This window comes from Copadichromis virginalis, linkage group LG6, assembly GCF_057382275.1.
Source record: "Copadichromis virginalis isolate Kocher_CV1m ecotype Utaka linkage group LG6, C_Virginalis_male_GT1.1, whole genome shotgun sequence".
NCBI lineage: Eukaryota > Metazoa > Chordata > Actinopteri > Cichliformes > Cichlidae > Copadichromis > Copadichromis virginalis.
Window position 1 is genome coordinate 37,166,865 of NC_140623.1, and position 27,360 is coordinate 37,194,224.

At 38.3% G+C, this 27,360-nt stretch overlaps 2 protein-coding genes across 5 annotated transcripts; one reads left to right on the plus strand and one right to left on the minus strand.

The window, feature by feature from the left end:
- Positions 1-16,415, minus strand: sclt1 (sodium channel and clathrin linker 1). Its single transcript, XM_085460290.1, has 22 exons — positions 16,355-16,415; positions 15,899-15,946; positions 15,599-15,666; positions 14,383-14,435; positions 14,162-14,234; positions 13,841-13,896; positions 13,303-13,438; positions 10,928-11,050; positions 9,286-9,351; positions 8,486-8,556; positions 7,926-8,016; positions 6,479-6,570; positions 6,095-6,272; positions 5,844-5,942; positions 4,043-4,114; positions 3,832-3,906; positions 3,548-3,690; positions 3,242-3,434; positions 2,616-2,812; positions 1,015-1,093; positions 341-436; positions 1-171 (listed from the first exon to the last, which is right to left on the minus strand). Exons 2-22 carry the CDS (start codon positions 15,930-15,932, stop codon positions 112-114), a joined length of 2,055 nt encoding a protein of 684 aa, XP_085316416.1. The 5' UTR covers positions 15,933-15,946; positions 16,355-16,415; the 3' UTR covers positions 1-111.
- Positions 16,052-22,899, plus strand: lg6h4orf33 (linkage group 6 C4orf33 homolog). Of its 4 annotated transcripts, XM_085460291.1 has the most exons (7): positions 16,576-16,764; positions 16,878-17,017; positions 17,098-17,291; positions 19,620-19,680; positions 19,780-19,831; positions 19,911-20,110; positions 21,488-22,899. In XM_085460291.1, exons 2-7 carry the CDS (start codon positions 16,953-16,955, stop codon positions 21,582-21,584), a joined length of 669 nt encoding a protein of 222 aa, XP_085316417.1. In that variant the 5' UTR covers positions 16,576-16,764; positions 16,878-16,952; the 3' UTR covers positions 21,585-22,899. The 4 variants fall into 4 exon arrangements, with proteins under 4 accessions (XP_085316420.1, XP_085316418.1, XP_085316417.1 ...); XM_085460294.1 differs by lacking the exons at positions 16,576-16,764; positions 16,878-17,017 and adding an exon at positions 16,052-16,115; XM_085460292.1 differs by lacking the exons at positions 16,576-16,764; positions 16,878-17,017 and adding an exon at positions 16,485-16,569.
- Positions 22,900-27,360: the final 4,461 nt, after the last annotated feature.

The window sequence follows — 27,360 nt, forward strand, 5'->3', positions numbered from 1 at the left end:
TTATTTTAAATTAGTTTTATTTTTTATAACAAAATGAAAAATTCATTTTTCATATAGCATTGGTACACAAAAAGAATGGAAAACATGAAAGCAGTGCTTTCTTGTACCACATTAGACATGCTCTAGATCCACCGAGGCTGTTTTTCTTCGCTGAGATTGCAACCTATTCAGCTATTAGAAAAAAACAAAACAAAAAGTAAAATGAAACGAGCACAACCACAAATAATATCAGTTTTCAATCAGACAACAAAGGGATAGTAAAAACACATATTTCTCCTAGCACGACTCTCACGATGGCAGCCCATCACAGGGACCAGCACACTAGATTAGTTACCCATACCTGCTGTGAAGCAGTAGTTGCCCTTTGTTCCGCTTGCGTCAGCCGTCTCTGGAGACGACTAGTCTTCTCTTGATACTCCGCTAGCTGCTTCTCATACTGCACAAAACATGTATCAATTAGTTACACATGGAGTAAAACACAAATGTCTCAGTGTTAAACCTTTTGCTTTTTTTAAGTACTAAAGTACCAAGGAACATATGGTGGAATTATCATTTTCCATTACCGCAGACACACTTGTTTTCAGGCTGCTGTTCACAGATGCAAGCTTTGCATTTTAAAAATATGCAAAATCTTGACAACATCAGTGCAATTCATTTGTTTCTGAACAAACCCAAAACTGTTTCAGTTCATGGTACATTCTTTAAATTATTCTTGCTGCATCTGTGCATTATGTGAGAAAAACTGCTCTCAAACATCAGGTTTGAGCTCATAAGATGAAAGCAAATTCTACAACATAAACTCCTAGAACTTCTAGAATCACTGAGTTGTTAAAGAGCGCTGACATTTTTCTTAGCTGCTGCGAAGGCCTGACATCTGCAGAGGCTAACACCTATTAACAGGCTTAAAGAAAAAGACAAAGTCATTCACATATAATACAAGAATTATTTGAGAAATGACCAGTTTCACTTTTCTCTTACAATAATCTCTAGTGTGTGTTTGTGTGTCGCTCAAACCTCAGAAATTGTGTCATGGTCAGTTTGAAGCTGCGCCTCCAGCTCACGTGAACGCTGCTTCTGTCGATTCAGCTCAGCCCTGAAATGAACATTTTAAAAAGACGAGTCCAACCATCTGTCAGTGAGGGCCAAGTCAACTTTTGTTTCAGCTGCTGTTGAAATGTATCTGTTACTTAAACTTTGTTTCACTGTTACAGATAAAACTGTAAAGTGTCAGACTGAGAATATTTCTTTACATTTAATTAAAACTTTTTATTTCATTTTGTAGACTGCTGTATTAAATATTTCTTTTTCCAATTTCATTCTTTTTCATTTTTTAAAACAACCCACTGTTTCAAATTTTTCTACAGTGGGTTGTTTTAAAAAATGAAAAAGAATGAAAGCAGCCAGAGATACAGGCAAAGTATGCTGTGTAAGGTGAAAGGGTCAGCTGCACACCGATGTTTCGAAACCAACTTTAGCTCAGTTATTGAGTTTCGACCTGCCCATTTGGCCCATTTATCAGCGTGGTCAATAGCGGCACCAGCAATGACCTACAGTTCATGGAAGCAATTAAGGTACTCAAGCTCCCATCTGAGTCATAACTCTGCCAATGCTGAACACAAAGAATGCACAGTTTTAAATTCAGCATGACCTATGCCTCACAGGATGTTACACCTGTGTTTGTTTCTCTCACATTTTAAGCAGATTTATTGCTATTTATCAAATAGTTGCTTGCAAATATCTTTTAAAATGTTAGTGACACAGGAATTCTGTAACAGATGTCAGTACATCTATATAAAAGTGGAAGAATACCTAATTTTCATTGAACCATGCTAAAATGTAAACAAATATAGGTAATATACCTCAACACCCTAAAGCATTATGGGAACTAATCGCTTTAGTTTTGTGTGAGGAATGAAAGAGTGTCAGGCAACAACTCCTGAGGTGCACAAGCACATAGTAATTACCCAGTCAAGTCACACTCACAGTTGTCAGTGTAGAAGAGTTTGTAAGTTAGTCATGTGAAAAAAGGTTTCACAGGAATACACAGTCCTAGAAGTGTCCACGGAAGAGGCTTTCTTCAGGAAACCTTAACAAACAAGCACTACTTTTTCATTCTATTTCTAATTATATTCTCATGAACTTTAACATGTGCCATGCTAACTAGGGCCTGCAGAGTTTGAGTTGTAGCTCTTGTGTTACTTTTTATTTCTTCTTTTTTTTTTAAATTCCAATTTTTCTGATGGTTTGAGCTCAGGTGAACTTGCCAAGGCATCCACTCCTTGGAAGACTGTTATATTATGTTAAGGCACACCTGACCACCAACCTGAGCAAACGTCTGCTTTTATATAGGTGGTCACACTTGCTGATCAGTTAATCAAGTGTACTTGACAACCAGCACGTGGCTGCTATTTCCCTTTTATTTCCTATTGAATCAATAAGAGTGTACTTTGTTTTGTACAGGACTGGACAGAGTCCTGTACAAAGTCATGTTTTCTTGTAAGTCATCTGGCATTTAAGTTGTGAAGTTGTAACCCTTTAGTTTAAAAGCACATCTCTTTTTGTGCCCTTCTGTCCTTGCATTAGTAATCTTAAAAATACAATTTCAAAAGTCTTACTTAAGGGTCGTGATTTTAGTCTCAAATGCGTGGACCAGGTTCTTGGCCTCTTCCTTCCATCGCTGTGTATTTTTCTGCTGAGCTGTAAGAAGTCGAGTGAGATCAGCGCTAGAACTTCGACTGCTTTCCTCCAGCTCCCTCACTCGTGCATCCAGTTCTTGCTCCTTCAAGCTGTACTCTTGCTCCAACTTAGATACCTGAAGGGATGAGGTTATATAAAGTTTCAAACTCTTTTTAAATGGTCAAATAAATTATGTAATGGTACATTATCACTTGTGTGTAAACCCTGTTTTATGCTATATATCTAGCTATCCTACTACTGACAATGGCTTTTCAGCAGTTAATCAAAAATATAACACTTTATTATTCCACTTTATTTAAAGGACCATTTCACAGATTTTACACATACCTCAGAAATTATCCCAGACAATGTCATGAGGCTAGAAAAACTTTTAATTAATTAACCCTTGATTTTTTTTTCTTAAATGCGGTAATTTATTAGGCAGGGTTGCAATTTGTTATCGTTATTATTAGAATGCATTATGGGAACTCCAAGACACATAGGAAGCCCAAATTTCCCAAATTTGGATTATTAATCATTATCGATTCTCATCCTTCCCATTTACCTGTTGCTTGGCCTTATTCTGGACTTGCAGGGTGGCTTTGCGCAACTCATCCATCTCCTTGCGGAGCTGAAAGTTCTCCTGCTGCAGTTGCAGCCGCTCTTCGCTGACATCGATGCAGTCATTGCGGGCTGAAGCCAGAGAGCTCTGCAGGCGTCGCACTTCTTCCTGGCATCGTGACAGCTCCTCGCTATACCTACGGGTAAAAGATTGGAAGAAATAATGAGCAAAGTAAAAGCAGAGCACTAAACCTGATGCGCAGAATACTTACGGATCAAATAACGAAGAGCAAATCTATAGTGCACTTACTCCATCTCCATCGTTTTAAGTTTGTTCTGCGTGCTTTGCAGAGTGAGACTTATGTCTTCCCTCTGCCTCTCAGCATCTAGACACCTCTGATGAAGGGCATCAATCTTCCTGAACTCTGGCTCTGCCCTGCCTTCCTTATATACCTGACACGAAACACAGCAGACTATTAAAATGATCAGCAGTGCCTCAGCACATTCACAAAACCACATAATCAAACATCATCAAAACACTGGAACAACTTTTTGCAGTGTCTTTCCTGCATTTCCCCTGATAAATTCAGATACCTTCTCCAGCTCCTCCTCTACAGCTTTTCTCTCTCGTAGGGACCTTTCAATCTGAGACTCTTTATCTGAACACTCCTAGACAGAGTCGGAAAGAAGAGGAGACAGGAAAAAATGTTGGTAGGAGACAGAAATGAGTGGACAGGTAGACGCTATAAAAGGATTTATGGTGATTTTGAAATGAGTTTGCCCTCTTAGTTGGACAATTTCTTACCAGCTGCAGTGCAGACAGCTCCTCTGCCATACGGTGGATTTGAACATTGCACTGTTTACGAACATTTCCCACCTGTTAAAAGATAAAGTCATTAAGCTCAAATATGGGGAGTTTAGCTCCTTTGCTTTTCCTTCCCCTTAGACTGACTTTTAATGGTCACAAAAAGGCTTAACTCCTGAACTTAACCATCTGAGTTAAGTGCAGATATAAGGAAAAGCAGTCTGTGTTTAGACTTTTGCTTTGACTACTCCTATTTTAACTTTTCAATAGCACACTTGGTAACTTAAGGAAGAAGTGTCAATGCGTGAACAATATAGTCATATACATTAGTACACTGAAATCAAACTAGATTTGCTGAAGATTGAAACCATAAAAAGTCAAGATGAAAATAAACATCAAGCAGCAACATAGTGATGTATTTACTGACTTGATTTATGTATATATGAAACAACAGATAATAATGAGACAAAGGTCATAAAACAAACAGAAAAAACAATAACTATAGCAACCAAAAAAGAAGCAATCGCTGCAAATTCTTAATTACACTTTATAGTGTTGCCGCTACTATGATATTATGTGCTTTCCTTGTAATTCAGTGAATATGCTAAATCTTGCTAAGTCATCACAGCCTTACTTCCTGACAAGTCACTAAAAGTATTGAATACAAATGCCATCCCCATCAAAATCTCAAGTGAGAAAGTTAAAGTGAAAATTATCAAAAGCATTTTCTTCTTCACAGACATTTAAAGGACCATCAGGCCATTGTTTACATTTGTGTTACCTGCTTGCTTTTGTTAAACTGATATTCTTCACTACATAATCAAGAACAATAGCCTTAAACTATGGACATTTCTTTGTGTCACCTGCATATACATCCTTCCTGATGCAAGTATATAATGCACTTGCATATTAAAGACACATAAAAACAATACTGCAAACTGTCAAAAAACAGATTACATGCAAGCTGACTGTGAATACAGTTTAATTGTAATCTCTGGCCTCCATTTTTGAAAATTTCTTCCCTCACACTTATCAGTTCGAGTGGCTCTCATGCCTTCAGGTAAGTCTGAGGTCTGACTCTCAACTGTAAGTAATTCTTCATTACATGACCTTATCTTAAGACTGAACTGCCTTAAATGAGAATGAGGGACAGAGTAGATTAAGGTAAAAAAAAAAAAAAACATTGACCCACTTTGACTAAAATATTTAAACTTAAACTGTCTTCAATGACAAAATTACCTGTAAGCTAGGTAAGCAAAGGCATGTTAAAGGCAAAGCCCCATGATTTGGAAAAAGTCTAAAAGCATCACCATTTAATCTCTAGAATATCATCCCATGTTGAGGGCCAGCAAGAGACTAAGATGACAGCTAGTGCTTCAGTCATACCATTTTACATTAATAGGATTAAACAGTTGAAGGCCTTGATGAAAAAGATCCATTAACAGAGCATTAATCACCATGTCTCCAGGGTTACACAGGGTAAAGAGCAGGGCTTTGCTTTCAGCTTAGTGCCTCATATGTTAAAAAAAAAAAAAGTATGGCTAAGCACAAGGTACAGTTGGAGGTTGCACTTCTCCTTGTAAAACTAATTATGAATCAAAAACTTTGGTTTTCTTTCATTTTCAGAATTGCCATTTTCGAAAGAAAGCATACAGATTTGGCAGCAAATACCCTGATGTCATCTATTGCTTTTAAGTAATGATGCGACTTGCTTCAAAGTAGACTTTAGTCACACACGAATCAAATTACATGAGTGTATTTTTAGGAGAAGCATTCATCTAGCTATTTAGTAACCGTGTACCTCCTTCTTGGTGCGGACTGCAGCATCATAGATCAACTGCTTGATTGCTTCCTTTGTCTTTTCCAGCTCTTCTGTTTTCTGCTTCTCTCTTAACAGGGCCTGAAGTGAAAAGTAAAGGCAGATACAAATAGGCAATTGAGGAGAGATCTGAAAACTATTTAGAAGATGCAGTCGAATATGTCAAAAAGACGACTCTGCCATTTAAAACAAACGCGATAAAACACTGAAAGGTCCAAAGTAACTGCATTTACCTGGTCTTTGTGCAATGTGGCTTCTTCGGCCACTTGAACGCTCTCTCGAACTTTAGACAGGGCTTCATACTTCTCCTCTTCGAGAGTGGTGCAACGTGCCTGGAGTTCCCCCACCTTTCGCTCCCACACAGTTTGTTCTCTGCGAACTGCCTCTGCCTCCTGTGATGCAGCTTTTAGCCTGGGATTGCAGAAAAGAAAGGATACCCAGCAGCAGAAAGAAAGTCAGAAAACTATTGCTTGACCCCATAAACACTGAAGCACTGATGTAAAATTCCATGACTTTCTATTAGATCAATACGCTGGCAGTGCTTTCCTAATCTCAACCACTGTTCCATCTTAGCTGACAGCCAGCAAGTGAAAGCCAACAGTTTAACATGGGCTGACCTGGTCTCCAGCTGGCTCAGGGCTGCCTGAAGCTGCTGCAGTCGTCTGTCTGCTGCGTGTTCACGGCCCCGTGCTTCACCCATGTCCTCTTCCTAAACACATATGCATACAGTTAGGTCCAGAGTTTGGGACAAGGACACCATTTTTTTTTTTAATTTTGCCTCCATCCAAAAAGATCAAGATGTGACTGAATTACACTTTAGTAAAGTCATTGGATAAACTAACAATTTTAAATTTAAAAAAAATGGAGGGTTTTTTTGTACTTGAATGAAAATCATTTGGAGTTAATGACCATCTGAAGTCAATATTCATGGACATTATCAAATGCTGCATTTCCTCCCTTGAGATGCTCTGCTAGGCCCTTGCTGCAGCTGCCTTCAGTTTATGTCATTTTCTGTTTTTTCATCAGTAACTTTGTTGGGTTGAGATCAAGTGACTGACTAGGCCATTAAAGAACACTCAATTTTTGTTACTTTCGCAGTGGGCTTTGTATCATTATCCATTAGCACAGTGAAGCACGATCCAGAAAGAGGATTTCTCTGTTCATTCAACACTGTATCAGCAATAACAACATCCCTAACTCACTTGTGATCAAGTTTCCACGGTGTTTGAGAGATGCTTCTGCTCATGAGGCGTTTTTTTTCCCTCCGTCATACTTTACCCTTTCATCATTCTGGCGCAAGTTAATCTTAGTTTCATCTGTCTAAACATTATTTTCAGAACCTAGCAGGCTCTTTTAAATGTTTTCTTAGACTAATGTGGGCTTCCTATACTTTAGTGTAACCAGTTGTCTGCAGCTTATTGTAAACCCTCTGTATTTACCGTCTTCCTCTTGATCATAGACTTTGACAGTGACATGCCTATGTACCTGTTTGAGAATCCTCTTGACTTGGTTAGATGCTATTCTTCAAGTTCAACAGTTGGAATTAACTTAACTTTTCATGTAATAATCAGGCATTAGACATTTGTGCAACTATATATAAAATTGTCAGTAATTCAGTTCAAACAGTTATTGCAGTATTTTTTTTAAAAGCCTTGAATTAAAGCTGAAAGTCTGCAGCGTTTGATTTAAAATTTAAAATCAAAGCAAAGACACACTGTCTAAACGTAGGGCCATAACTGTATCTGTCTTTCAAAATAGAGTTGTAAGTATGCAGGAATCTAATTTCAGATTATTAAAACAGATAGGCTGACATTTTTTAACTTGTCACACACAACTTATGTTGAAAAAAAAGGGAAAAAAGTACAAAATGCAGAATTCCAGCTTTAGTTTGAGGGATTAAGAAAAAAAAAAACTATGCAGAGTGCAATATTTTCAGCATCTCAACTATAACTGATCAAATCAAGAGTCCTTTCATGCTCCTGAAACAAGTAAAGTATTGGTCTTTTTTCATGAATATTCATGAATTAGGCAAATATATGTATTTATATTTTCTTTTTTTCTAACCCGTCTCTGCATCTGTTCCTGGAGATTCTGCAACAGCTTGGTCATTTCATCCACTTTGGCTGTGGCTGTCCTCAATTCAGCTTTGGCTTGCCTACATAAGGACAGAGAAAGGAGAAAAAAAACCCCCACACAAATTAAATAGCAAATTAACTGTCAGCTAGAATTTATAGCAGCCTGTCTGGGTTACTGAAAAATATATTTGGACAATTAAAAAAAAAACAAGAGAAAACAAAACAAAAAAAAACTCATTTTCTTCATTTTTGCTAAATGTCAGTTGAAAAGATGTCTTTTTGGCAAATATCAAGCTCACAGCTTAAAACATACATTTAAACTTTAAGACTTAAAAGAACTCAGGGGTAGAGATGTCGTGTTATTGGACACTTTGAGACTTTTACTTCACACTGCTCTTCCTCAAATATAACCTCCATTTATGAAACAACTTCAATTTACACAAAGTTACAGGACATGGGAGAAGGTGATTTTCAGTCCAGTGTAGCATGTTGTGTAGTAGTTACACACTAACAGAACATGACCTCTGATGGCAGCCAGTAGCCTGTTACCTGAGCTGGCTGTGTAGCTCCTCCATCTCCGTGCTCTGCTCTGTCACTGTCTTCAGGAACTGCTGGTTTGTCTGTGTGTGGCAAGAGAGACACGACTGCCATTTGTGTGGCATGATTGCAAACACAGCTCCAACATTAACAACATCCAAATCAACCTTGTCTCTAATACATTTTTCAGTGTCCTTTTACATTAAACCCCGAGGTGTCTCTGTCAGTGATTACTACAAAGCCAGTCACTCTCCATGCTGTGAAAGAAACAGGCTGCTTGCATGAACAGTCAGAGGGGGGAGAGCCTAAAGCTTGCCTTCCCATTAAAAATGCATTAGAGGGATATAGTATTACTATACAATCTCTTTATACAGTGTATTGTGACCAAGCATCTGGCGTGTGTGTATGTGCGTTCACAAGTTTTTGTGTGAATAAAAAAAATCCACAATATTTTGTACTCCTTAATCTCCGAGCAAGGTTAAGCCCAAATACAGGTCAGTCGTGTCTCTAAATAAATAAATAATCTCTAGTGCTGAATTATCTGTGACTGTAGGATAGAGAGAGAGCGGCAGAGGGAGAGCAGAGAGTACGACTTAAAAAGAATCTAGTTAGAGGATTACCAGGTGAGCTGACAGTCAATTATACAGCCTGACAGTTCTGGGTGACTACAGGAGTGATTTAGAAAACCAATTCGCTTAGTTAAAAGATTAATTATTAGAGCAGGGTCAATTTCAGAGAAGTGCATAACATTTCAATACCGTGGCTAATTGGGAGGCAGCAATTTAACACACTTTTAATTAACCGTCACTTACCGATTCCAGTTTCTGATTGGCCGCTTGGAGTTTGTATGTGTGCTGCTGAAAGTGAACAAGCTGATCCTGTGATGAAAAAAGGGGCATTCATGTCAAGTTAACTAACAGTAATTACCTCATCCTTATATCCCACATTAACTAAGGCCAAAGTGCTCTAATTAACTTGATTACAATGATAATAGCGCCATCTAGCGGTGAGAGGTTATTGTTCTAATCAAGTTCTGGCTTTGCATTTCCATTTCAGAATACTGAACCTTGAGTAGAGATGGCACGATACCACTTTTTTATGTCCGATACCGATATCATAAATTTGGATATCTGCCGATACCGATATGAATCCGATATAGTGTTTTTTAATCAACAAAACTGTTTTTTAAATATCTTGCTGCATTTTGTATAAGTTCATACTCAAGTTTAAAACAACAACTACACTAAAGCTATTCTGTTATACCTGTATGCAAAAGAGAATATTTCATAGTTCAGCAATACTGATCAATCTAATAAACTTAAACCTACACCATCCTCCCTATTCTGGTATTTTAAAGAGTACTTAGCATAAATATTAAGCAACCTAACTAATAGGGTTCCAACTCCCAGCAACAACAAAAATAAATAAATAGAAAATAGGGAACCACCCCTCACGCTCCACCTCATGATGCTTAATCGACGTAATCAACCTTAATTTGATGCAGTGTGAAAAAAAATGCACAGAAATCAATTATTTTTCAAGAAATATTAAATAGATTCAACAGCTTTCTTCAACAAAATTGCAGACTGCACAGATGGTACCTTCCCAAAGGAAAAAGTACTATAGCTTACTAGGGTATATATATTAGACTTAATAGTTACTATATACAGTAATTGACTTCTATTCATTTTACATCAGATTAAAACTTTGGGTGTCAGATAATTAATTATTAAAAACAAGACATTTTAAATGAGAATAAGAAAGAAAAGTATGTCTTTGTGCCCCCTTTTCCCTGTTAATGCCCTATCGGCCCCCCTGGCTAAACTTTGCTAGATCCGCCCCTGCACAGCTACCAGCGTCAGCTACGTAGAAAAAGATCCTGGAGTAGAAAGTAATATTAAATACATTCTAACAACAGCTGATCAAGCTTAAACGTGCTGCTGTTGTTTAGCCGCTGGTTTCCTCTTTCTGGTGCAAAGTGGGCCAAAAGCAAACTAGAGACACGGACTCGCGACAGAAAAGCCGATCAGCTGATCATTGATCAGTTTCATGATTGAAGTAGCAGCAAGAAGAGGCAGTCGCTCCATATATCGCTTGTTAAGCTTAACACAGGAATGCTTTACAAACATTCAGAGATGGACTTACACACTTGCTTTACTTCTCTCGGGGATAACTTTGTCGGAGATGAAATGCCGGGTAGCTAGCGAAGCTCCACATGCTATCCAGACCACCGACAGGTCCCGCATGCCACAGCCGCTCTATCACGTGATGCATACTGCTCCGAGTGCTAACGTTCTGAGGCGAGTTACGGCGTGTTGCAGGTTTTGTGAGGTGCTTTCGTGATATTTAATGGATCGGATTACATTTTTTATTTTTCTCCGATATCCGATCCAGTAATTTAGGTCAGTATCGGACCGATACCGATACGTAATATCGGATCGGTCCATCTCTAACCTTGAGCTGCTGTCTCTGGGAGTCATGGATTTGTCCTTCAGAGATTGTCTTCTGGTAGACCTGCTGGAGGCGATCCAGCTCCTGGGCTGTGGTCTGCCACAGTTCCATGGCCTGCATCCGCTCCTGAACACGTACAGCAAACAATATCCACCCACATTTTGACACAGAGTTAACTTTCTTACTAGGAGTTGGAAGAAGAATACCAAACATCTTTCTGCATTCACAAGAGATCATTACTCCAGACACAAAAAACAACTCTTCTCCCTCAAAGACGACTAATGGTTTCTAAATAACGTGTGTTGCATCTTGTTAGCGGGATAACAAATCACCACTGAATCCAAAAAATGACCTGGGTTTTGTTCAGAATTATTAAAAAGTGCAAAAATGACAGCTTCATTAAAAGAGTGTGTGGAGCCGCTGGGAAAGGCTTTGCTGTCTTCAGTTATTAGTGCAAACGTGTGAACTCACTACTCAAAAAGAATTATGTATCATTTCCCAATGTTGCATATGTAAAAAAAAAAAAAAAAAAAGAATACACAGACGGTACAAATGTTTAACTGTCAGAAAGCAATTCTGACAAAGCCAGAGTGGCTGTTTCCTTGTGCTCTCCACTGAATCCACAGAGGTCAAAATAATATTGATCGTCTGATCTAACTTCCAGTCACGATGAATGTTCACAGCATCCAGCTAAATTCCAGCTGCACTTCAGCTCAGCCAAGGCCCTGTTGCGGTTTTAGTGTCCATACAAAATAAACATACCCATTAATACATTTCAGCTTCACAAACATTTATTCTGAGTGCTACTTAACAAAAAGAGAGAAAGCTTTATTATTGTTATAATATTACATTTTTAAGTCGATCACCTGAATATTTAGTTTAACCTGTATTCGAGGCGAATATGGCTTTTAGTTGGTCAGTGAATGAACAGACAAAACCCTAATACATCTTTGTAGCTCTCATACAGTAGGCAAAAAAAAAACAACTGGCATACCCTGACGCTGAAAAAGCATCAGCTAAGAAGTAAGAGTTTTTTACGGATACCTGCAAATTGGTGCCGATTAACTTCCCATTTAGCATTTAATCAAACAATCAACTAAACACTGTAGCTCTAAAAATGTAGTTTCTTTTGATCTTAGATTGCTTACAACCACACTGCGAATTAGGCTACACTTGGACCCGGGGGGATGGTCACAAACATCCATCCATCCATTCGCGTCCGCTTATCCTGTTCAGGGTCGCGGGGGGCGCTGGAGCCTATCCCAGCTGTCATAGGGCGAGAGGCGGGGTACACCCTGGATAGGTCGCCAGTCTGTCGCAGGGCCAACACACAGAGACAGACAACCATTCGCACTCACATTCACACCTATGGGCAATTTGGATTAACCAATTAACCTATCCCCACTAAGTGCATGTCTTTGGACGGTGGGAGGAAGCCGGAGTACCCGGAGAGAACCCACGCAAACACGGGGAGAACATGCAAACTCCTCACAGAAAGACCCCGGCCTGATGGTGGAATTGAACTCAGGACCTTCTTGCTGTGCGGCAACAGTGCTAACCACTGTGCCACCGTGCTGGTCACAAACAAATTTCAGGAATTAAGGAATTTGTTAACTTACAGCTTTTATGCAGAAAAGAACTTAAATGATCACAATTAACCTTACTGGACCAAACTGTTACTACAACCTTGGATACATGATTAAGACTACACCCTACTCTGATAAGCAGTACTGTCAAATCTTATCAGGATAAAGAGAAAAAGCCAGGTATTAAAGGAAGACAGGTTGGATAGTCACAGATTCAGTTTATAGCAAGATAACCTTTGAAGCAAAGACCTACAAGGAGTCTTTCTAATGACACAAGGTCTGTACAGACTTAAGCCACATCAAGCTGAAATGGACTGAAAAATAGAAGAAACAGCAACACGACGCAACTGAATAAACTTCTGTAACACAGTTAGGATGAATTTTCTAAATTCTTTCCTTTTTATAGCAAGAATTCTACAAATGTTCAGGGTTGAGCGAGTTGCAAATTTAGATTAATACACTTTACAGTTTAAGATGATTCCCATAAGAATTCCTTCCTTAAAATATTGGCATTTCTTGACACCATGTGCTTGCTTTCAAGTTTTGGAAAACACATGTAGAAATTTCAGCGTACTGAAAAACTTTGTCAGCTTCTAATTCCTGGTGTTTAAGAACAGAAGAGTGCAGAAAAGACCTATGGATGTGTGACTTCAAACTCCAGGCTGATGGATATACACACAGGCTAGAAAGGCCCCACACACGATGTGTTTCTTATATAAAAAAAAAAAGAAGAAAAAAAGTGTGTCTTAATCTACAAATGTTTAGACATATCAAACGGACATTTATGCAGACCTGTTCAGACAGCTGGACCTGTTCTTGGAGATTTTTGATGACCGCATCTTCTTCCAACGTGCTGCCCTCTACTCCTGAAGCTGTGGGCAGGGCATGAAGCTGCTTCTCAACAGACTCTCTCAGCTCTGCATGAAGCCTGGAAAAAGTATTCAGACTTAAGAGGTTATGTCACAAAAATAAATAAATAAATACATTAACAGCATGCATAGTTTTAAGTGCTAAATAAAATAGAACAACCTTCATAAGGTTAATTATTTAGCTGGAATGCAAATGGTCAAGATGCCAGAATTCTAATCAAAGCTCTAATTACTAGACAAATGAGCGCACTAATTACAGCAACCTGATTTGTGGTAGGTCATAGAAAATCAATCAGCCACTGAATGTAAAATAATTCAAGTAACAAATTCACACACAATACTGAATAATGCCATATCTTATGACAGGTTTAACTTATTGAAAATATTAGTACATTTGTCATGTTCTGTTGTGCAACCAACTTATTACATATTAACATGAGTGGATTTATATTTTTTTTTACCTTTCATTTTCCTTGACAACCCTCTCCAACTTCAATTTGACGTCTGTCATCTGTGTCTGTACGTGAACACTGAGAGTCATTGATAACATCCCGACATATTTAATGCATCAGATGACCAAGAAATCTCAGGATTAAGATATTTATTTCCCAGATACCTCTATCAAAGTCTTTGACTTCTGAATTATCAGTTTAATAGATTTCAAGGACTTAAATCTATAAATCACATCACTTCATCAAGCACCCACCACCACACGCCTGTGTATTCAAACATTTCAGATGAAGGATGTTTTATTATTTCAGGATGTTGTTTTGTTGATTTACCTGATATCTCTGCAGCTGTTCAGTCATTTCTTCCATGTGCCGATCATACTCAGCTATCAGAGGAGCCATTATACTGCAACACAGACAAATGATGTTTCAGTACTGGGGGGGAAATTTTTTTTTTTAAATTTTGTATTCACCATAACTCTGTCTTGCTGAATCTCTAGTGAATGCTGTGTCTCTAACGTGTCTACAAAGTGGTATGAAACTGATGAACTGACCCTCTATCTGAGATCCAGGGCACAGGAGACTCAGTGCGTCTTTCCTCCTCAACCTAACAAACATAAGGCATGTAAGGGGTGAGGGCTAGCAGTAGTTAATTGTATCAAAAACTTACTTTTCTCAGTTCAAAAAAAAAAAAAAACAATCACAATTTTTTTTTATTGAAGATGCCAAATACTTGATTAATTTTAGATGAGCTAAACTAGCATAAGTTTTTAAGTTGAAGATCATTCTACTGTACACACACATGACTATGTCAGTACCCACCCAGACAATGCAGTAAATAAGTTCATAGATGATACCACTGTGGTGGGGCACATCTCTGGGGGCAATGAGACAGCATACAGAGCTGAGTTTGAGAGGCTGTCAGACAGGTGTGCGGACAACAATATGGGCCTCAATACCACCAAAACAAAACAGCTATAGTCAACTTTAGAAGAAAGAAGTCTGAGCTGCAGCCCATCAGCATCAATGGGGAGTGCGTGGAAATGGTATCCAGCTTCAAGGTCCTGGGTGTCCACATAGACACAGTACTCCAATGGACCTCAAACACCTCGGAGGTTATAAAGCAGACCCAACAGCATCTCCATTTTCTGAGAACCCTCAGAAAAATGGACCTTAAGTGGGAGCTGCTGATCATCTTCTACAGTTGCTCCATTCAAAGTGTGGTGACCTACTGCATCTCTGTATGGTTCTCTAGCTGCACAATGGCACACAAAAAGGCACTTCAAAGGGTCATTAAATATGGCCCCAAAAATCACTGGACATCCTCTTACATTCCTGAAGCTTAGCACTTGCTGCCTCAAGAGGGTATGCAGCATCCTACAGAATTGCACACACCCAGGACACCGGGTGTTTAATCTGCCTCCCATCTGGGAGGAGATTCAGGTTGCTGAGGCCACGGAAAAAACAGACTCAAGGACAGCTTTTACAACAGGGCAATAGCCCCAGTCAATGCTAACATCTGACCTGATTGGTCATCTCTCTTTACTTTTTTTTTTTTTTGGGGGGGGGGGGGCAATAATGTGCAATAAACATTCATTCTTTAATTTATTAAGTCATACTTTTTTTGCACTTTTTAAAAATCTACTGTGTTGTGTTGTGCTTAGTGCCGAAATGGGACGGTTTCTAATTTCATTGTACTATAGTACCAAGTATGACTGTGCAATGACAATAAAGAGTTATCATAACCCATTTTATCTTATGTCTTCGTACCTGAGAAGATGTGGACAGAGCACCGTGCCCATATTGATACTGGCTGAGAGCAGAATTTAGCCTGCGGACTGAAATGACACAAAAACGAGGACACTTACACAAAAAAGCATAGATGTTCTAGTGATCATCACAAGCAGAAGACTGTAAACATCCAAAAAATGCACGCCATATAATTGATTGATCTTTATACAGGGACCACCTATGGCTTAAAAAAGAAATTAACATAGAACAGTGTCAAAAACTGATGGATTAAACGGCGTAACAGAAAAATATGCATGTCGTTTCCAAGTTTCGTCTCACCTTGATCACGCAAAAACTCCAGTTCTGCCTCCATGCTTACGATGTCGTCTAAAGAGAAGCAAAAGAATTTGCACTGGCAAAAACGACCACCACTACCAAAACTAAAGACGAACACTTAAAGCCTGTCAAACCTGGCACCACTAATCTAGGGGTTCTTTTCAAGTTAACGTTTCGGAACACGAAGAGAAAACTGTCGTTTAAGAATGTACTAATTCAGGTAAAGATGACACAAAGCCGCTAGAAACGTTCACTACAAACTAGCTAGCTACCTGTAGTAAATTTGTGCAGCTCGTGTTAGCTAAAGCAGCTAATCAATCTCGGCTAAGCTAATCAAAACAACTCAGTGTTTTGATCTCTTCAACAAAACACCAAACACATTTTCCGAGACAGGATGCGCTTAAAAAAATACGCAAATGCATCGCATTGAAAATTTTAATTCATAATAGATGTTTTTACTTCAATCCTCGTTTCCGCCTCTTGTTTTGAAGTAAACAAACGGGGACCAATGGAAAAGAAGCTGTGCAACCGTAAAGTCATTCCGTCTGTACAAGAAACGCGAAAGGATGTTCCTTTAAAAAAAATAAAAATCAGGAAGCAGATGTAGAATACATTTGGAAGTCAATAATGCCAACTCTGCATATATAACAGTTTGAATTCAGTTGTTTGTTAAGGTATGATATATAACGTCATCACGTGAAAAGAGATTATGGTTTCTAGTTCGTCAGAATGTGTCACAAATAGTGGTTTAAAAATTGCTGGATAGACATTTCCATACAGATGTAACCACATATTGCATGAAAACGTAAACAGCATAGAGTTGGAAAATATCGTCCTCTGCTTATCGTTTTACTCTCAGATCTTATCAAGTAAGTGTAATCCTCGGACGTTTGCTTTACCAGGAAAATGATTTTACTGTCTTGTTACTGATAACATTATTCTGTTTTACACAATTTGATAACAAACTGCGGGTGAATCAAAGGGTGAAACGCAGAGTATTTAAAGAAATTACACGCGCACTCGGAGCACTCTTGTCCTGTAGCCAGTGAAGACAAACATGGGGGTGACTCGTGGACTGCAGTTTATAACACTTTTCCACATTCTGCTATGCTGTGAATCTCTGTAAGTTTTGTAGCTTTTTTGTTCCCTGTGTCGCTGCTCACACAGCAGATTTTAAGACTGAGTGATTTTCTTTCTTTCAGTCCTCGCACGCAAATGCAGTTTGACATCGAACACACTTGGGACAGCAACCCTGTAAATCATGACCCCCTCAAAATCACCTTCTCTCCTGGGTTAGGAGGCCTGAAGGTGGAGGTGTCTGGTCCATTCTTCAATGACCCGGCTGCTCCTGCAGGGCCCCCAAGCCAGGCCTTCCCTGGACTGTGGAATTATGAAGGTGGGTAGATTGGTCTGTTGCTTCCATAGCCATGCAACCTTTCTTTTAACACAAGACACAAGCTTTTAGGGGTTTAGTCCGTGCAAAAAAAAAAAAACAAACAAAAAAAACCAAATCGATTTTAGTTCAAATAATGTGATATGAATTCATGATATCCTGAATTTTTAAATATAAATATTTTTTTATCAGAAATGCCAGAATGTCAGCTTAAAACTCACAAAACTATTTCAACAACCGCCAAACAGGTAAAACAGCAAACGGTTAAAAGAGCCAGTAAAAAGATTCTGCATAAAGATGTAAACACAAAGCGCGACCATCGGGTCGTCCACACAGACATGTCGTCGGGTGCTGAAAGTCGACATCTCACAGATTCTGAAGCTGTCGGTTTCGTCACTCCAACCGAAATTCACAGAACCAGCAGCAAAAGAAGATCAAAACTATGCTTCATGTTTGAAAAATATCTTACCTTGGTTGTTTTGTTTCCACCACAATAAAATTACACTTCCTGCACAGCTCCCTCTCTCAGTGTACATTAAGAACAGTTTACCATCACAAATCTCTATTTTCTGAATTATTCGCTTGCTTATTACACATCAGTCTATCGTTGTTTACAGTGCTATCGGCCACTGTTTGTTTTTTTTCTTCCAAAAAGACCTCTGACAAGACCTGCTGTCAATACATTACAAAACGCTTAGCTCTGTCTCTAATAAAACCTCTGTAACTTTGCTCTGCTTCACCTCAATAGCATCAGGTAATGTTTATATGCTGATTTGTGGTTTTCTTCCATTTTTGTTCTACTGCAGAATATTTTTAAGGTGGTTATCTGCTATAAAAAGCCACCCCATGAAAATCTCCTTCATGTTTTTCTGTGTTTTATCCTCAGTTACTTTGACACAAAGGCATTTACTGTGATTCTTACACCTCTGATGAAGTCTCACAAGTGTCAGCTTTGCTTTTATTGCCTACATAGATATAAAAATATGGATATGTACTGATAAATGATCAGAATTATAATATTTCTGACTGAGTCAAAATTGAATCGAATCGGAATTGAAACAGTTATAGAAATCAGTGACGATACCCAGCCCTATTATAAAATATATATATGTTATAAAATACCTTTAGCCTTACGCCCTTAATTTGTTTATGTATCAAAGGTAGCCCCATTTGCAAATTATTAATGTAAAATAGAATCCCCTTTTAATCGCTTAATTGGGTTTCATAATTTCAACTGTTTTTAAATGTTTGTTATTGACAGGAAAATGCATTCTGTTATATATATGCACAGTATGATTATTCATATTATATTAAATTAGAATATTGATGAATTTCATATATACTTATACAACATGAAACTAGTCCCATGAAACTGTTATCTTATTTTCTTTAACCTCAGTTTGGAAAACAAACCTGCTCACCAGCGCCTCTAAAACTCACAAATTAACATGTTATGTTTTATTTGTTTAATCTGTTCCCATTTGGCCCATCTCATATTAAACTGCTATATACAAAAGCTAACCAGCCGCTAGCTGAAGCGTAATATTTCAGAGACCTTTCCCTAATTGTAGCACAATTCTTTTAAACGCTTATAATTAACAAATGAGAAACAGCAATTATATAACCGACAAGCTCCAGACTTCATAAGGCTGATTCCAACGGAAATTCATTATCTTTAAAAAGGTCACATTTATGGCTTATTGTAATAGATTGTAGTATTGTACATGTGTTACTTTTATGGTCCCCATGCTTGTTGTAGCCGTAGTTACGGAACCATCAGTTATGATTATGTAATTTAGTCCCTAGGATGCAATTTTAGGCCCTTTGGCAAGCTGAAATAATATGAATAAAGTCTACTGTGGCTGAAGAGACTAGAGACTGTCTGTTTATGGGATCATTACAGTAACTGCATTATCATTATTATGGCGACACAGCAATTAAACCTCACAATGAGGCTGAGTAATAACAATTGGTTCTAATTGACCTCAAGTAAGTTCGATTTCCGTTTAATGAGCCCCACATATTTGGTCTCATTAATGTTACTTAATAGATTGGAAACCAACCCCATTATGATCTAGGTAGATAAAGAGCATGATTCTAGGTTAGTGAGTGTGCTGCTCACATAATTGTATTTAAAAGTTTATGTAATTGTTATTTTTGCATGTTACTGTTAAAGTCTGAGTCAAAAATGAATGACCTGAATAATTTAATTATTACTTTTTTGTCTTTTTTTTTTTTTTAAATAAGTGCTGATAAGGTTAATAAGACAGTTAAAGCAGTTTATTAATGTGAGATTAAAAGTCTTATCTTCATTTTTCCATATCTCATCAGTTGTAGAGACCTTCTTCCTTGATAGTACTACAGAAAATTACCTGGAAGTCGAGTTTTGTCCGTGAGTACCAAGCTGAGCTCTTGCTCTGCCCATGTATATATAGCCATATGTTTATAAACAGTGGAACAATGACACGTCTTCCCTGTGTTTTTACTTTAGACATGGACAACACCTGATATTACTACTGTCAGGAGCCGGCCAAGCATTCCTGGTAGGCTGCGTATGGAGGTATTCGTAGGGTTTTTTTGGGTTTATGGGATATTTCTTACATTTTTGATTTCTCTCTCCAGCAACAGCTTCCCATGGTATTTAACACCAAGATCACTGGAGACAGATGGACAGGTGAGGCTCTCATCCCTTGGACATACTTCCCTCCCAATGTCAACAAGATGAACTCCTACGCGATCCATGGCTCAGGAGAGAATCGTATATATGAGGCTCTTTATCCCATCCCCAAGGAGGAGATAGCCGAAGGACAAATGCCTAACTTGTGAGTATGCTGACTTCTACAAGTGAAATTTGATGTGCCATAGGTCATGTGCACAGACATTTTATGTTATAGTGGTGCTGTCGTGAGGCACTGAGACAGAAAAAGAGGTTCATGTGCAAAATCAAACCTTTTTTTGTATATTCTTTTAAAGGTACAGTAAGTCATTTTGTAAGAAATTTAAAAGAAAAAAGAATTTTACACTAATTCATTAAAATATTCAGAAAATACATACAAAATAAATAGGAGAGGCCGCCAGTTTATGGAAGCCATGGCAACATCTTGAAAACAGCAGCCAAGATAGAAATCGCCGTTCCACCTAATAACATGTTATATACGTGGCTAGAGACTGTCCATATTCATGGTATTACTATTAATTCAAATGTCATAAATAGCTCTTTCAAACTCCATAGGACTATTTAACATTTGCAAATGTATATTTTCATTATCGCTTTCTCCTCCTCTTCATCTGCCTTCTTCACCACTGTTCTCTCCTCCCTCATTTCCACCTCATTGTTTTCGTCCTCAACTGAAGTCTCATTTCACGAACTGAAATCAGTGCTCTAACACACAAAACATGCATAAACATGCTTATTTATTCTGGTTATTCTCCTTATAAGCTAATATTAATCAACCTAATGTAGGCTCTAAAAATTATGCTTTCCCAGTTGATTACATTCTCATATTGTATGACAGTTCATTTGCTATCTGTCCAACAATGTTAGATCCACTTCAAAGCAAGTTTCACTAATGCCGGTTACAGCAGCTAACTGGCAACAACAGCACCACTTACCAAGAGAAAAGTTCACTGAAAGTTCACTGACTCATATAACACTCCTTTCACAAAGTTTTACAGCCTCCACCAGGTTAAATAGACTAGGACACTCAGCATATTGAAAACTGAGGTAAACAGCGGACTGACAGCCTACACTCAAACTTGTTAAACGGTAGTCTGCAGCCAGAATTTTTGAGGTATCTTGGGTTTTAAAAACCTAAAATACTGCAAAAAATATTTGGCAAATTTCTTTTTTTTTTCTGATTTATTGCTACGTGTTGATATTATCCAAATATTTTAAAATATTGCGCGTGCAAAAACAAATTAAAACATGTTTGTCCTACAGCAAACATAAATAATGCACTTGAATTGGGAGGGTTAAGGAAACAGGAAACTGCAGTCTACTGACATCTAGTGATGAGATTTTGCATACTGCGCCTTTAAGTTGTAAAACAGGTGTAGATCAAATGGTACTTATGTTCAATCCACAATCTGTACCTTTTAGAGTCACATTAGTCAACTTTGTCATTTCAAATTACATGTATATAAATGTGTATTTCACTACTTTATGCATAATATATTAAATTTGTCTTTCTGTCTTCTAGTCACCGGCTAGAGTATTTCAAAGATTTTCGCCTGCAGAGCATCATGGGAGAGGGTTGGGTCCAACCACCATCTGATCTATGGCTTGGAAAGCCTTAAGCTTCTCAGAAACACTCCTCTTTGCCTGTTTCATTCTTGCAGACACATATCCACAAAAATCCTCTAAAACAGCAGCAGGGCAATAGGATAAACACTCTCTGACAGGGAACAAAGGGCAATCAATCTTTATTAGTTAATGATGTCAAACGATATGACATGAAATATGTTATCAGCTTGTCAGATTGCGTTAGTCTTCACACACATCTGTGCAAGCACACAAACATGCACTGCAAGATATTGGACGTCGCCACAAATTGCCTGAGCAGAGCGTGACCTACAACACTTGTACAGTGGAGGAAAGCGCACAGCTTAAGTGTTTGACTTCAGTGGGATAATTCCTTGCAATTCCTCGTGATTCTAAACCCTAAATGTTGAGACACTGATATTAAAAAAAAAGAAAAAAAAGAAAATGTGCGTTCTTTTGGGTTTGTCTTTATTGTCATTCCATTACTATGATTAATGTCCTTTATAATGACATCTTTTTACATACTGCTGCTGTCCTTTTTCTGTGATTGATGTCACTTTAATTTTATGTCTGATGTTTGATTATGTTTCATTCCCATGTCTGTAAAATAATTATCTGACATTTTGTGGTATAAGCTTTTTCACCTTTTGCCTGGGGGTTAGATATGAAGATCAGTGTCGTCCTCATGTATAGATGCCATTTATGTGGCTAGATGGTTTAATTTCTGACTTCTTCCCAAAACTTTAAACTGCTCCAGTAACTTTACCAATATGAATACCCAGTTCCCTTCTTACATAAAACGGCTGTATGATATGGATCTTAGTGGCAGATAAATATTCATAATTAATAGCTGATGAATTTATTACTCTCATATATACACTCACTAGCCACATTATTAGGTATACCTGTGAAACCACTGTCAACTCTACTACTGTTTGCATTAATATTATAAAGATGTTTTTTCACCATATCAAAACACAAGAAAGGGTGAAATATTAAGAAATTTTATCTCTTTATTAAGTACAGAGGAATTTACTTTGTATAGGGTTGCATTAGATATGCATCTGTACCTGTACTTAAAAAAGTGTCAGTGAGTATATATATCAAAGACCCACTAACTCAATTTTCCACCCACTTTCTGAAGTGGAGATCACAGACCTTCAGATCTCCGACATACACTGACACACACAAACGGTGATTGGGGACTTACAGATCTCTGTGTTCTCTCCATGACCCCCAAGTCAGTCCCTCTTGCCCCCACTGCAGCTCCTTATAGAGCCTGCATATTTATCAGAGACTCCTTTCAGATCACTGACTGGCTAACCTCATCTCCTAACCCATAGATGGGGGGGGGGGGGGGGGGGGGGTTGATTTTCATCTTGGCAGTGTTGCTCTTCACTGTGGCACCCCAAAAGCCTATATTGAGCCCTATCAGTTTTAATTGGCATCCTCGTCTTTGAAATGGGTGCAGTGATTAGGCTTGGAGAGCCCACCTCTTAAGCCTCATCCTTATCATCGCCTGCGGTGATTTGCCACCACACTGAACAATATTCACGAGCACACACATACACACAGAATGGTCACACTATGCATGAACATGTCTCACAAATAAAATGTTGACCTAAAATATGTTTTTTAATGCATTTTGACAAAAACATGCTCTTTCAGAAAAGCTTTGATGAATACACATGACTACGCGCACCCACCTGTGTGCAGGGCGAGGATGTGTGTCCACACTAAGATTTAAAACCAGTTCTTTCTAATTAGTGTGAAGAGATGAGAGGGGAGAGCAAAAGAGGTAGCAGCCGTTCCTCTACCTCCAAAGCCCCGGCAGACAAGCAGACACGGGAGCTGTCTTATCCCCCTAAGAATAAGAGACCAGCTCGCTCTAAAACATTCAACACCAGCTTAAGGGTGATTTTTCGTGTCAAAAACTTTCTGGTGATCACCCCAGACCCTACTTCATTTTTTTTTTGTCTCCAAAAGACGTGGGTCTCATTTCCTCAAGTTTAAAGAGTGTTTGAGGGTATGAATGAGGATAAAGTTGTGATGAAAAATAGAATGTGAGGGATAAAGGAGTGATCTCAGAACATGAAAAGATTGAAGAGATTGAAAAAGTGTAAACGGTAATGACTTTGCCTAGTTTTCCGAATTCTGTGATAGGGCTGCAGTATGGCTCCAAAAGAAAGAGCCATACTGCAGCTAATGAGATACTGTGACAATTTGTAGCCTTTGCAAGCTAATGCCACAAACAGTATCAGATTGTACAGAGCGATAGAACTTATCAACACTGTGCAGTACACATTCCTTTTATGGCTGGCTTCCAGTACAGCACATCACACAAAGAAAAGCAAACTTTGATCAGTGTTCATGAGGAACTTTATCTTACCTAATCACCACAGTACTATTATGCCTAAACAGCAAGCAACCCTTTCCGCATTCTTTCAACAACAGCCAATGATAAACCTGTCACAAAATAAGATAATACCCCACTGGTGCTACATATTGTCAGTCTTCCATTGAGTTTAAAGTAGATAGGCCTATAATAAAGCATTAATGGAAGGGAACACAGCATCCCCTTGTTTTCCTGGACCAGCTGAATGCTTATTAACTCAGTCTAATTATTGTCCAACAAGTCCATCATTATTGAGAGGGTTGCAGGGTTAAAGAATGGAAAGGGTGGAAGTGCACACAAAAAATATCTCGACCTAAATGCTTCTACGGTGTGTGTGTGTGTGTGTGCTTGTGAATGTGTGATGACACAAGTACTAATTGCAGTTGAAGCCTGCTAGTGTTGCGGCTACAAGGATGGCATGGCTAGAATGTGGGATGAAGCTGTAAGAGGCTGGGGAGAGAGATGCAAAGCCAAGCGAATGCCAAGGACATTAATGAGGGCCAGACAAGTTCTACTTCTCAAGAACACTGCAGCGAGGAGGGATAAGAGTGGGAGAGAATGAGGGAAATAGAAAACAGAACGAGGAACAGAGGGGTTTCATTACAGAAGAATGTTATTTGCAATCTTAAGCAAGCAAGGGTCTTTTTTCCATTACAGATCCATAGATTGTTCGTGCTAACATGATGACACATAGAAATTCATTGTCTTTGTTTTTATATAGTCACACTGATATGTGCATTTACATTTTGCAGTCTGTATTAAGAATAGTAAGAACAGTTACTCCTGCAGTTTCTCCATTGACACGGAGAAACAGAGACACAGGCACCGGTGTTCACTTTTTCATGAAAAGGAAGAAGGATTTATATGTTATCATCATAAACATGAAAAATAAATGATAGCAGGACGGAGGCAAGATAAACTAAATTAAGCTTTCTTTGTTATCAACACAGAATATAAATCACAACTGTTTGCCTAATTGATTCCATTACATTCCCACCTGCCTACTGAACCTCTCATCCATCCATATATTGTTTATCTTCATTTTTAGCTAGATGGATGAAAAAAAGTTGTTACTGGATGTGAAACGTGCTGAATTTCATCCTTTTTTTTGCAAACACAATAATTGCCAATTAGAAGTAGCACAAAATTATTACAGAATATTTGTTTCTGTACAATAAACTCACAAGAAAGCAAACTCTTTGTACAGAAGTTTGCTCATTTAGAGGATGCAAGATAGTGATGTTGCTTTGTTTTTAATAGGAAATAGACTGCATTGAAGGTAATTTATGTGCAGTGATATTAGCGGTTGTAAGCGAACAAGTTCACTAACTCTTAATTGGGAAATAAATCACGGTGTTGCCATAGCAACAAACTCTTAAAAGTGGTCATTGCAAAATGAGAGCTTGTTGAGGTAATGTGTATCTGTGTGTGAGGAGGGGTGGGTGTGTCCACTCATGCATGTGTGTTTTCACCTCCTCAAGCTCATTACCATACAGCCTTGTTAGTAGAGCTTCTGCTAGCTGTTGTACGTGGCATCCAGTTTCATTTCATTAGCCCTTGTTTTGTCCATATTGCTATTAAAAAAGAAGCTGTGAGCTTGCTCATTTAAAACAGTGGCAAATGTTGAAATAAGAATGTAGTTAATTGTATATAGTGAACAAAATTACCTAATTTCATTATGTGCCAAAGCTTACCACATATTTTTTCTATATACGCCATGTCTGTGATTGCTTTTTTCCTCTGCTATGCTTTTGTTCACATCTCTATTATTTATATAATCATTTAGTTGCTTTCTTTTTTCCAACTTTTCAATTTTTCTTCATTCCCTACTCTCCTCACCTCTGTTCGTCTCCAGGGACCTGTCCTCCTCTCTCCTCACCACCCTTCCATTCATGAAATGGATGGAGGCATAAAAAACCATTAGCGCAGATGAATGGATAGACTGGCCTAACACAATCTGGCCCACTTCAGCTGACAGTTTAATATGGACTCTCCCACAGTGTGGTTGCCCCAGCAGGATGCTGCACTAAATCTCACTTTGACTTGCCGTGATTGATACAGATTTGACACATCAAAACCCTGTGTGCATGCATGTGTTTGTGTAGGCATGATGGATATGACAGACGATCGGCAGACGGGTGAGCGGTGAGAGGCAGAACTGATAATTATAGTATTTATCTGGGTTAGGTGTCATGGCTGCCTCTGCTGCATTATGAAAAGATAAAATGCTGAAATGTCTTTCAGTGCATTCCATCAATTCAGCACCTGCACCTCACCTCTTAAATGAAATGCACCATAGAGGAAAGTAATGAAGTTTATAATTTAAATGAGTGTCTTCGAACACAAAGTGCAGAAGGGAAACCTTCACTTATTGTATTTGAATGTCACTTTCACTTCTTGCAGTGCTTTTCAACCACTGAAAGCTCCTCACTGTGCTATATTTAATGTTTCACCTTCATGAGCACTTAAACCTTCTTTAGAAATACCTACCTTTTCTAAATGTGTCATTTTATATAGTACTTATACCTTTGTCAACCACGTAGTGTTCCTAGGAAAGATTATAAAATTGGAAAACACAAATAAAAGCAATATTATCCACGAAAGAAAGAAAGATCAATTAACATATAGGTGTTTAAATCATTATTTAGGCCTTTTGTACAGCAGACATTTGGCTACTTGGAAATCAAATAGTATCCCAGTAAGGCATCAAATCCTACTCTATAACAATTTTTTATCACTTCAAACTTGATAAACACCAGTACAGTCACATTGCTCCATAAAAGAGAAACTTCTCATGACAAAAGGTAACACAAAGTGGCTTAGGTCTGAACAACCATTGCCAGCAACAGCATCTTATTAGCCAAGATAAGCGACAAATCAATGGTTTGAAAGTCACTTCATGGTCAGTGCAGAGCCATTTATCTCCACTGACTCAATTAATTCTTCCAGTATCGTTAGGCAGATCAGTCAACAGAAGAAAGTAGATTTCTTAGTGACAACTTTACTAAGATGCCCTAATTGCCTCTTACTACACTGGAATTGGCGACATTTCAAGATCCACCAGATAAACTGATGCACATACACAATCAGTAGATAAGAAGTGGAGCAATTCTTTTTATTGCAACCCAAGATACTAATATGTAATACATTTTGCTGAACATTGACCTGCTTTTGAACAGTGACTAGCTGCAGCATAAGAGAATACTAACACATAATTTAAATTCAGAGGGAACAGCAAAGTCCAAAACAAACTGTTCTGGGTAATGCTCTGTACAATACAAAATGTATTGTAATCTCTTGCCTGTTATTCCTGATGTTAAATCCACAACTCTTTGCCATGCAAAACATTTCAGAAGTTAAGACAATTCTACTAGCTCGCTTCAAATCAGTATATGTATTACGCAAGGACAATCCAG

Bases quoted from the DNA above. Each gene is read 5' to 3' on its own strand.
- lg6h4orf33 (XM_085460291.1), top strand. From the start codon at position 16,953: ATGGGGGTGACTCGTGGACTGCAGTTTATAACACTTTTCCACATTCTG. The intron at 17,018-17,097 runs GTAAGTTTTGTA...TCTTTCTTTCAG, and splicing joins CTGCTATGCTGTGAATCTCT to TCCTCGCACGCAAATGCAGT. The intron at 19,681-19,779 runs GTGAGTACCAAG...TTTTTACTTTAG, and splicing joins CTGGAAGTCGAGTTTTGTCC to ACATGGACAACACCTGATAT.
- sclt1 (XM_085460290.1), bottom strand. From the start codon at position 15,932: ATGGAGGCAGAACTGGAGTTTTTGCGTGATCAAG. The intron at 13,439-13,840 runs GTAAAAAAAAAT...TACTTTTTCCAG, and splicing joins GTTGTCAAGGAAAATGAAAG to GCTTCATGCAGAGCTGAGAG. The intron at 9,352-10,927 runs GTTAGAGATGGA...TTTTCATCACAG, and splicing joins CCCAGAGACAGCAGCTCAAG to GATCAGCTTGTTCACTTTCA.